Below are 12,833 nucleotides of genomic sequence, written 5' to 3' on the forward strand. Positions count from 1 at the left end.
TGAATGTAACTCAAGGCTGATATCTGAAGCGCAGGACTGATCACTTCACCTTATATTTAACAATCAAAATAACTTTGCTTTGATATGGTCTAGTGATCTGTGCAGCATTGGGTGTAACAGGCGCCGTGGCGTGGTCGGTTACACGCTCGACACGTGTTCGATTCCTGCACATTGCAAAATAAATACAAGAAACATTTATTTTCAATTAGTCTGGGTGTTTGAAGTGTAGTTTTTACATGGAACTTCCCTTTCCTTACTATCCTACCTACAAACGAGTAATAAGTATAATAATAATTATAAGAAAAAGAAGATGTTCGGATCAAAAGATCTTCAGTCCAAGAGATTTTGGTTGAAAATAGGAATTAAGTATATTATTTATTGATTTGGCATTAATTTTGGGGAATGATAAGCTACTTTAAAAAAATTAAACACTTGTATTAAAACTATAGATGTTGTCGAAACTAATAGTCTGAAATATAACTCATGTGATGGTATAAAACAAGTATTTAATTTTAAGGAATTTAGTTTTGCTGAATAAGTCTAGTATAAATATGAATTTAATTGACAGTAATTAATTGAAATGCAGTTCAACTAAGTCAGTATAAACTAAACATAATTAATTAAAAAAATAATATAAACTTAATTCATTCATATTTCGTGTTGTATAAATGATATAAGACATTTTAATGTTACGCCTCTTCCCTTAAAAAAGCTTCTGAAAAGTTCAGGAAGCTCCGAAGTTCTGGTCGCGCGCATACATTCCCGACGCATAAAAGCCTCCGACGCGACGCCTTCCACACAGAGCACCCCAGAGAGAGCGCCGCGACGCATCTCTACTCACTCAACCATCACACTTCAGCACTTTGGTGTTGAAATTTCAACTAATCTATCGTGAGAATGAAGCTCAACTTGTATAAAACTTAATCTTGAAAATAAATCAATTGTTTAAAAAATAAATTTTAATTTTAATATTTAAATTGAAAGTTTTTGATTTTCGTATTTTTTGAGTTCGATCCCGGGACATTCAAAAGGAGAAGCGAAAGAATGGTAAGTTTGACTTTGAGTTTTTAATTTTCTTAATGTGTTTTTAATTTGTTAACTCTTGTTCATGTTTAGACAATGTCAGATTTTTGGAAGAAATAATTTGCAAAGTGACGCCGAAAAGTTTTCATAACTCCTTAATTATTCGTCGATAATGTATACTTCGAAAAGTTATCGAGACTCTTACATTTTAACTTTGACAGAGCACTCAAAAATCTTAAAGATTATAAATCAATTGCAGCTGATGTACATTTTCTTTAATAAAAACGTCGATATTTATCTTTTTAATTTTTAAACACTAAGAAAAATCTATTTTATGTGTTTGGGAACGAAAATAATTGAAAATAACACGTTAAAATTTCTTCATTAAATTCTTCTATTCTCAGCGAGTAACCCGTATATTGAAAACCTAATAAACTATCAAACATCTTTAAATTTATAAGTAAAATGTGTTGGGATGTGGTCCCGTGGTTAGTGTCGCGGTTCTTGGTTTTTTGAATTTCTTGGTTCGAACCCACTCAACCACAATTTGATACGTATTTCTAATAATCAGCCGCGTAGTCTCACAGAAATAGAATGAAATAGAATCATTCGACTTTATAATAAAAACACTAATATTTATCTTAAAACAAAAATAATAAATTTAATAAATAAACCTTTTTGATATTTATTTGTTTTTTAAAAACAAAATAAAATAATTTGATTAAATTTAGGTATAAAACCTTGTTTCCATTGTTTCATTGAATTTATATTCCAAATCTTGTAATGAAGTGTTTAGGCGCCATGGATTCAAAAGACATATACATTTTATAACAGACAATGAAATACAATACTTAAAATAAATAAAATAAATATTCATAAATGGTTTGTACATATTAAAATAAAAATTTGAAGGATATGATTTATTTAGTTTTAAAATTTTATATTTATGTCAAAGTATGTACGTGTTTAAGCCAGATGAGTTTTCTTTAGGAAAAAAATCTGATATAAGATAAAAAATAAACATAAAATGTAAATTTTAATAAAAAAAACTTCTTGAAAAAAAAATACCTTGAGGTACATAATTTAAACTCATTAAATGAACATCTGTTGTATTTCAAATAATAATGTCCGGAAAATCAACTAACAAAATAAGTAAAAATAACTTCATATAACTTTTAACTAAGTTCATATAACTTTTTAGTAGATATCTTGATTAAATATTTTAAGAGCTTTTAACATTTTACTTAACTCTTAACTGGAATTCATTAAAACTCGAGAAAATTATCTTTTTAAAATTCCTCATCCTTACAGTGTACGTATTTTTACGTATTACGTACAATATCTTGTACTCTAAAGGATGCAGAATTAGAGGACCCGACGGATTTCTGAGAACAGGTATGCAGCTTGTCAATGAATCAAATTATGTGTATTTTTGTACTATACTTATAAATTTTATTACACAATTAATCCAACATTTCCTGAAAAATATGAGTATGGGCAAAGTGATGATCTTTACGGTTTTAGTGATGTTTATACGATCTTTTGTTTTATAATTATGAAAATGAACAAAATAGAGCGCTGTATATGGTTTCATCGGGTGTAAATCAAATTTCTCTGCGTCAAAAAGTACAAAAATATTATTCATTTTATTGCGATTTAGGATTTTTAACACCTAATGAATTTAATTTGGTTAAATGTAATCATTGATACTGATATTTTTTCATGATACAACTGTGTGTCTCATTTAAGAGACGTACATTTAAAACAAATCAACTTGATTTTATAAGATGTTTTGATCTATTTCATCTTCAAATTCGACTCTCTCCGACAGTAATATATTTTTTAAATAACAAAAAACAAAATTTTGAGCGTGTCCAAATACTTGTTCAGAAATTTAGATTATCTCCAATTATAGGAGTTATTTTTCATACTATTTTCTGACATCTCTTCAAAGATAAAGAAGAATATGGAAGTCTGGGTATTTACGGGGCTGACGACCGTCATAGGCTGGTTTAAGTGATCACTATACACACGTGTAACATTCACCAATTCAACCCATTATTGACAAACTCAAAATTTGTTCATATATATAGAACTTTCAAGAATTTGAGTAGTGTGGTTGTCAATGATGGGTAGAATTGATGAATGTTACACGTGTGTAAAATGATCACTTAAACTAGCCAATGACGATCGTCAGCTCCGTAAATGTCCAGACTTCCATATTCGTCTTCATCTTTGATGAGATGTCAAAGAATAAGATGAACAACAAAAAAAGGCTGATTCTATTGTATTATTTTATTCGATTATACATACAATACCAGTCATGTATGTAAAAATAATAATAATTTCTTTCGTGTTTCATTAAATATGGTACTTCTGGTGGAAATATTTTTGATTTATGTAAATTTAAGTAACTAAAATTGATTAAACATCAAAAGAAAATCATTAGAGTGAGAACACACAATACAATACAATTTTTACTTTGTATGGGTTGCGATATTTAAAGCAAATCAAGCGTTAAAATCGAATTAAGTCAATTTCGTCATGAAATCGACCGAGTTGGTAAATAATAAATTTAAAAAAAAAACCTTTTTCAAATTCTTAAAAATGGTTAGGTTAAAAGTTGGAATGACCGCTGGGTATATATGAGGAGATTTATGAATGCGGAAGAGGCGAAGATTGTTCGCAAAGAAATATTGGTGTGACGTTCTTTTCTCTCTGCCTACCCCTGCGGTGAAGCGTCACGATTTGTTAGTTTAAATTATTAAAAAAAAAACAGGTTCTTCTCTTCTATTCAATAATAAAATATCACGTTAAAATATTTCTATACAACGAGATTTTTTTTTAATCCGTTCAGGAAATAATTTAGCATTTCTCTGGAATCAAAATGTTGATTTTTTTTACTAGTTTTTTTCAGTATAAAATTCATATAATAAGAAGTTAGTAAAGGGAACTCCGTTAGTTCAGACATTACGATGTATTCCTTTATCTTCTTTATCTAACCCTTATCCGCACCCAGTGGTGCATAGGGCACTGCATCGTATCGACGCGGTGTTATCTTGATCGGTACTTACATGAAGACAAGGTGATCACTCCTGCGCTTCAGGGACCAGTCAAGGATAATATTAATAAATATAAGAGTGAAAAATCACTAATTGATATTTTTCTAGCAATCATTCAAATAACCTCATCACTATTTTTGAGAACCAACATTTCAATGGCGGTTTTTTTTCTCAATGAAAATTTTACACATTATTTTTTTAGGGTTTTAAGATAATGTTTAGATAATTCATTTCGATGGAATTATCTAAAAATGATCTTATACATAGACTATTACAATTTATAAGACTTTTAGATGCCCTTGAATGTAATTAATCAGAAGATTGAGCCCAAACTTTGTTATTTTGCATTTTAATTAGGTTTGCTTTAAACCACTATGAATATTATATTAAATGTCAAATAGTTTGGAACGCTGACCTGTTTTTTCAAAGCAAAACATGCCCCAATTTGTTATGCTACGAATTATTCTACAAGACAGAGCACTTCTCGTGCCCTTGCAAAAACTTAAAGGTCAAAGAGAAAAAACAGACTTCAAAAAATATTTTTTGTGTCTAAAAAATAATAAAAATAAGAATGTCATATAAAAAAAGCGAATTCTATTTCACTTATTTCTTGAAGTCCAAATTATAAATCAAGTTTATTTATTTTTATTTAAGAGCTTTTACAATAAAAAAAAAATCGGTTTCAAATTATATATTAATTTGTATGAATAATTAAAATAGTGAAACCTCTAATAACGAGCACAAGTCGTTCTTGAATCTTATTCGTTAAGTGAAACATTTTTTATTCTCAATATTATTCATATTTAAAGCATTTACTTTGCGGTTAGTCATTTTCACTTACTTTTTTTTTACAAAAATATTAATAATATTAGTATATAACCACTCACTGAGATATTTATGTCTACCGGTTTCGAGACGTACTCGTCTCTTCGTCAGGACAATCACTAACACAGCATGTACTAACACAAGGTGGTATTGTTTGCATGCTGTGATAGTGATTATCCTGACCAAGAGATGGGTACGTCTCGAAACCGATAGACATAAAAATCTCGGTGAGTAGTTCTATACGAATATTATTAACATTTTTATAAAAAAAAAAAGTAGAAACATTTTTATTTTAACTGGTACAGAAATCCCGGCTCACAAGTGAATATCGTGATAAAGGGACATGCCTTTGTTCATTTCGCATAACTCGTTACGCGAAATGTCGCTCGGGAGCAACTCGTTATTCGAATTTTTTAGTTTTCACATAATTTTTTGCTCGTTATTCGAATTACTCGTTATGAGAAGTGCTCGTTATAAGAGGTTCCACTGTATTAGTAATAATTTATTTAAAAATTAATAAATTATTTAAAAAGTTAATTTAATTCACACGAATTTGGATTAAAATAATCATGTCAAATTGCAAGCAGCATAAAAAATAATAATCATGAAATTGTATGAAAATAACAAATGAATAGGTAATCCGTTTGTATTTTGTCAATTTTCTCATTATTTCAACTAATGAAAATATTTACCCTTTGTTCGCATAATATCATCAATTTAATCTAAGGGTAGAATTATTTTATTAGGGAGAACAATAAATCGAATCAAATAAATTCTCATTTGTCAAATATTATTAATAAAACGAACGTAAAGCGTTGAATTGTTGTTTAAATTTTTGTAAGAAAGACTGGAAATTTACTAAGAGAATTTATTAATTTGGATTCCTTAGTAAATATTCGTGTCTTTTGTCTTAGTGCTTTTGTAAAGGCATTTTATATTATTTAGGAACCCTTTGTCCTTTTCCTGTGATTTCTTATAAATTAAATTTTCTTCAAACGAAAGGACCCTTTATTTACACCTTTAGTTGGCCATACAATTATATTCATCCGATTGAATTAAAACAATAATTTAATTAGTCACCCACGCAAAACATCTTTCATTGCATGTTTATTGAAGCCTGTGAATTACTGTAAAAAATAATAAATTTAAAAAAATTATATTCATTTAATTTATCCATATATTTCCTTGAATGTTTTTCGCAGATACTTTGTAGCACATTTTATAAACTTCATAAAATTAAACAACTTTGTTTTAACCTCTTTTTTGGTATTATTGTTTTTTTTATTTTAAACCTATTTTTGATATTTTTCCAATTTCTGTTCCTAGAACGAAAAATTCCGCACAGTTGGTTTTTGTGTGTGTGCTCCACTTTGCGTATGCCCGCGCGGTTTCATTTATTGTTTTTGGGCTATTCCATTCGTAGTTGTTGTTTGGAATTGCTACGCAATGCACAATAAAAATAACATTTAGGAGTTTTCAAATCATATTTTTAAATCATATTTTCAAAATCATATTTTCACACGGTGTACGGAGTGTGTGGAAGTTTTTAAGTAATTTACTATGAGAATTTTAATGTTTTAGAATTTTATAAACCCTGATGATGACAAGGTTTTTGTCGAAACCGGTTGGTTAAAGTGTACTAATAATAAAAAAAAGTGGTTAAAACAAAGTTGTTTTATTTTATATAGTTTATCCATATATATTTATTAGATCGTATTAAATTTATAATGTTTATTCCCAATGTATGAAATACGTCTTAATTTATGTACGCCATTCCATCGAGTTAGAAAATTCATATTTCATAAAAATATTTCAAACTTGAAATATGAGTAAATATTTTATTGATTATTCAATACTAGTACATAATTATAAATTTAAGTTTTTCTTGGTAAACACCACTATCAAATCTAATGTTTAAAAAAAATAACCCGCAAAGCCTCTGTTATAGAGACTTTGCGCTTCTGCAGGTAGGATACTTAGGAAAGGGAAATTATATGTAAAAAAAAACATTACAAACACACAAAAATTTTTTAAATGAATCTTTCTTAAAATCTTTCTTAAAAGTTTTGCAGTTGGCGGGAATCGAATCCGCAGCGTCAGTTTCGTAGTCGAGCGTCTACCCAACTACGCCACGGCGCCTGCCATGTGACATGTGTTTCGATGCATCCCGCATCATTTGTGTCTCATAAATAACAATTTATAAAACGTCACTTATTTTTTTGAATTATTGGAAAAATCGATCCTTTTTTTTAAATTTTGCCAACAGATAAAAGATGAAAATATTTTCAAAAAGAAAAAATTTCCAGATGATTTTTTTTTATTATTTACGAAAAATAAGTGACCAGTTATTGTCAGGGTCAGGTCACTTAACATTCACCCTATGTATCACTTAGGTGATGTCTGTATAGCCTATCCATCCATCACCGGTGAAATTGGCTGTTAAACGTGACTACTCATGTTTTCTTATGAAAAATAAATCTTAATGCTGAGTTGATGGCGGAGAGAAATCTAACTATCGAAAATTTACATTCGTGATGTCAAGGGGTGATTTTTGATGACATCAATTTGTCAAACGGGACCTACTTTTCAAATCGAGTGTACAACTGATGACGACACCTTGAGCATGACATGACAACACCTTGAGGATGACACATCACTGGGTATAATATATGGAAAAATAATGAATTAACATAGTGGTGGTATATTCTTTTTTTAATTTTTTTTTTTAGTGTATACATTTATTTATTTAAATCACAATTTAAACATACTTAGAACTTTTTTTGCTAAGACCCACCAAGCCACCTTGTGTGTCTTGTCGGTGGAGTTCTTTTTTAATACATTTTTAATTGTTTTTAACGATTTTAACCTCATATACACACAAAAAAAGAGGAAAAATTAAGAATATAAACATTTTACAATTTTCATAAAATTAACTCTTGATCATTTACTCATTCAATTAAAAATGTTCGGAACGATATATTGCAGTGTTCGACTCCCATATTTATTGTTAATTCTTGGAATATGAAATTATTTTCTTATTGTTACTTCTTGGAATATGAAAAATCTTTATTTCATATGAAGATGGAATAAAGATTTTTTCTTTAATTAGCTTATATTACTAACTAACTAACGCCGCTTCCACGCAGGGGTAGGCAGAAAGAATCGAACGCCACACCACTCTGTCTTTGCAAACAGTCTTTGGCTCTTCTACATTCATGCATTTACTCGTACATACCCGATGATTATTACGACTCCTGACCCAGCCACTTTCAAGTATTTGACATACCAAGTTTTCCTCGGTCTTCCCCTGCTTCTTTTTCCAACTACATTTGCCTCATAAATTTGTTTAACCGTTCTTTCCTCACTCATACGTTGCACATGTCCAAACCATCTCAACACACCTTTCTTAATTTTATCAATAATGCTTATCTTATCGATAATTAATATGGTGGTGGTATATGAAGGTGAAATAAATAATGATTCAATGAAGTCTGCCAAAAAACCAGAGATAATGTTTTAAATAATAAAATCGTATTTTTACAATTCAGTTTTGCGTAATTTAAATATATAAATAACATTTAATAAAATAATAACTGTATTGTTTTTTTATTCACATTTACTTTATTTGACCAGTGATCGGGTTTCGAAAATTATGGTTATAAGGCAGGGCCTTATAACCATAATTTTATATATTATTTCTGATAATGTTTCAAAAAGTGAGAAAAACTAAAAAAGACAATGCAAAAACAGATCGGGAAATTTGAGAATGGTTGTCAATCATGGGTAGAATGGGAGATGTTCATTCAAAGCCTTATCTGCACTCCAATGTTGCATAGGGCACTGCATTATATAAACGCAGTGTTATCTTGATCGTTAACACATGTAGGAAAGGTGATCAGCCCTCCACTTCAGGAACCAGTCCAGGGTAATATTGAATAAATTTAAGGGTGAATTAATCATTTATATTTATATGGTAAATTTTACGCAGTGTATAAAGTGAGCACTTAAACCAGCCAATGACAGGTCGCAGACTTGTATATTCCCATCTCAACAGACTTTCTACAGATCTATTTTGAGATATCAATAGAATAATCATAAGTGTTTAAATTTTTTTTTTCAAACACAACTGCTGAAAACTATTCTTTACGCTGAAAATTGGTTCACTGGTTTTTCAATTTAGAGGCTACAATTCTACAATAATTATGATTTCACAATAATGGGAGTGTACGTGCGATGTATGAAGTACATTTTTTCAATTGTTCGATTCTCATTTGCTGGTAGATTGGTACGTAACTACTCGTGCATAACCAAAATGTGATAAGAATCTAAAAAGTTCTTTTGCATCTCTGATGGTTCATTTATTTATTTTCTAAACACTAGTTTAATACAATATAAAACCACTTTTTGAGTTTATTTCTGTAAACACTAGTTTCGAAACTACGGAAGTTCTCATCAACAGGTGAAAATAAAAACTCATGATTGTATTTCATTAATTTAATGAGAAATCAATAAATAATATGTTGATTATTCCTCATCCGCACCCCAATGGTGCATAGGGCACTTCATCATATAAACGCAGTGTTATCTTGATCGTTAACACATGAAGGAAAGGCGATCTGCCCTCCGCTTCAGGTACCAGTCCAGGGTATTACTGAATAAATATTACGGTGAAAACATCACATTTATTTATTTGACCCCCCCCTGGGAATCAAACCCGGGACCTCCCAGAATGGTAGCTGAGCGTGCTGACCATTACACTACGGAGGCAGACATAATATGTTAAGATTCGTCATTTTGTTTCTCGGCAATTACGCTATGACGTCACACTAGCATTAAGCAACACAAATAATAAATAAGCTTGCTACCGGAAATCAAAAATGAACCGGATGGTCTATCATTTGTTTGTCTGAAAATCACTTGTGTGTGTACGAAATTTGTGAAAAGTGCTTTATTACATCAATGTAAAAACTTTGTTTTTAACTAAAATTTATTTCCGGAAATTTGTTTCGTAACAAAGCTCGAACATGGAATTAAACATTTACCATTTCAGTTGTCACCATTGTTTAAACTGTCAAATGAACATATTTAGAGATAAGTTTAAATAAACCCTTTTTTCTAGCAGAAATAGTCACAACCCTTCAAAATAACCATGAAATAAATAGCACTTAAAAGTTTAGTATTACAGTTATGAATGTAAAACTTTATTAGTATAACATTAAGTTAAATTTATGTATTAATTTTTAAATCAAACACAGATTTTTTGAGTCTACTAAGTTGTATTTTATTAAAAAACATATAAAAATAAATATTGTGACAATTGTTTCTCCTAGTTTTGGCATTTTTAAACGAATGTGAAGATTAAAAGAACTGACGCGTCTACATAAGGACCATCATGACGGTCCTTATGTAGCTATACAATTCTTAACTTAAGTTAAATATAGTTTCAGAACTTAGTAGGTATATAATAAGGAATGTAAAAAAATGCTTTTTAAAATTTAAATGTCGCAACATAGTGTCGAAGCTAGTGATATTTGAGAAAGTCATTTGAAATCAAATGTGAGGAAAGTTGTCCTAACCGCATTCCCGGATCCAATCTGACAGAAGCATGTAAGCCTGGTAATGATAAGGACATTGAAAGAAATTAAATCACACTTCTATGCGAAAATTGTTCATCCTTTTGTAGAGAAATGAATCCATTGCTCGATCACGCATGCATCGCGTAACCAGATGACGTTGTTGCTGCGTCACGCATGATACAATCGGAGCTAAATTAAAGAGTTGTAGCCCGGCAGTACGTTTTTCGAGCGGTGATGGTCGGTTTGAGAGAACTCCACTCAGCTTAGGAGGTGAACCCAGAATTTGTGTGTCTTAAAATTTAAACATTCTTTAATACTGTATACTTACATACATAGTCTTCTTCCCTTCTGTGCATGTATGTATGTGAGGTCCCTTTGACGTCAACTATCACTTGAGAGTAATTGTCATTGTCTTGTGAAGCTCTAATTAGTGTCTCGATGGTCCTGATCCCCGTCTAATCTCGTATATTAGGGAGCCAGGTGATCTGTCCATACGCAGTACAATGATACGTGAAATGTTTTTTTAAGACAAGTATATAAATATCCCATTTCTCATATTGGGTGTTCCATATATTTACGTATTTAGGTAAAGGCGTAAAAATTTACCAATATTTCCCAAAGCTAAGTATATGTTTGTTAAATCATCTCTAAAACCAACCGATGAAGTTTCTAGCCACAAGTTTACACATATTTAATATTAGTTTGTTACAACTGTTTGAAGTTTAACAGTAACATTCAAGATTCATTTTAATTTGAGTTTTCTACGAGTAGTTAACTGCAAACGGTCAAACAATACCGAAAGTTGTGAAATTATTATCTATGTAATTTTAGGATTTATTGAACTTTATACACAATAAACACTTTCGAAGATCAGAAATAAATTTGATGTTATGATTGGATCGAGATTACAAGCTGTGGCGAGTGGTTGGAAGAATCACGTACGTAATCTGGGTAAACACACCATACGTAAGCGATCTTTCGTTGAATTGACAACATCTCCACATCATTTTTCCAAGTCCAATTTAGAAAATAAAAACAGTACGTTACCTAATTGAGCGCTCCAATTTTTTTCATATGGTCATGTTTTTTAAACAAAAATCTGTAATTTTATTGATGTAATATTGAAAAAATATATTAGGTACTGGCTAAAAACCACATTTAAAAAAAATCCATTTCGAATATACAATAACGGTTATTTGAATACACGAGTAAGTATTTATTTGTATTTGATATAAAAATTATTAAACTTTCTTGAGTAGTATACATATATATTTTATTATACAAAATTTGTCAACTATTGTATTAATTTTAAATCAAACACAGATTTTTTGAGTCTACCAAGTTGTATTTTATTAACAAAAACACGTAAAAAATTATATTGTGACAATTGTTTCGCCTTGTTAGGGCATTATCAAACGAATGTCATTCTCAACTATTGTCTTTAACAAAATGAAAACAACGTCTCAGATCTATCAGCTAACTTCTTATTTTTGTTTAACTATTTTTTTTTAATTTTTAGAAAAGGTATAGCGCGTTTTTTTTTATCTCCATATGTTAAAATGAAAATTTTTCTCATAACATTGGTTTTAAATCCACAAAAGTTACAGTATAAATATCAATAATTTGAACAAATAACAGATGCAAGTGTTAAACTAACGTTTATTGAACAAACAAAAGCATAGAGAAAGAGCGAGAAATATAGTATGTCCAAACTCCTAGTAATTCTCTTTAAAAATTACGTTCACATTGATTTTAAACACATATGATAAAAAGCAACGCCATTTAGTTCATATACGATGAGGTAAGGTTACAGGGGTGAGGATAGATTTACACTCTTTTTAAATGAATTTATCGTTACAGGGCCAAAAATTAAAGGGATTTCTTAAGACGAGTATATTCATTGCTTTAAAAGAGTAATCGAGCTATGTAAAAAAACGGAAGGTACTGAAAAAGTTTTTTCTTCTTAATTTGAAATTCAGGCATAATAGAATCGATTCCGAGATATCATTTCCACAAGACATAAATATAATTTTAACCGATGATATAACAACAAACCTCTTTAAAAAACTTACTTAATTGAATAATAAATAAAAAAATGTGCAACACTCAAAAAGCTCGTATAAATCGAATAAAAAATAAAGCTTCAAAAATAACGTAGAAATACAATGAAAACTTTTCCAGTTACGTTAATTTGAAAAGAAACAAGAATAATATGATTTAATGCTTCTGCACGTACAGTTCCGTGTATTCAGAAAGTTGATGCCCATTGAATCGTCAATATGAAAGATTTTAAAATGGTAAAAGGTTTACTGAAAAATTTTCATGAAAAATTTTATGGAATACCATT

General features: G+C 29.8%; 1 protein-coding gene across 1 annotated transcript in view; it reads left to right on the forward strand.

The window, feature by feature from the left end:
- Window positions 1–798: 798 nt before the first annotated feature.
- Window positions 799–12,833, forward strand: part of FMRFa (FMRFamide related propeptide) — a 74,550-nt gene continuing 62,515 nt past the window's right edge. The window contains exon 1 of the mRNA XM_088260531.1: window positions 799–1,047. Coding sequence (XP_088116657.1) covers window positions 1,045–1,047 — 3 coding nt within the window. The 5' untranslated portion in view covers window positions 799–1,044. The remainder of the gene's footprint in view (window positions 1,048–12,833) is intronic.

The sequence above is a fragment of the Brachycentrus maculatus genome, unplaced genomic scaffold (assembly GCF_059751285.1).
Source record: "Brachycentrus maculatus isolate JH-2025_06_01 unplaced genomic scaffold, ASM5975128v1 h1tg000138l, whole genome shotgun sequence".
NCBI classification, from domain to species: Eukaryota; Metazoa; Arthropoda; class Insecta; order Trichoptera; family Brachycentridae; genus Brachycentrus; species Brachycentrus maculatus.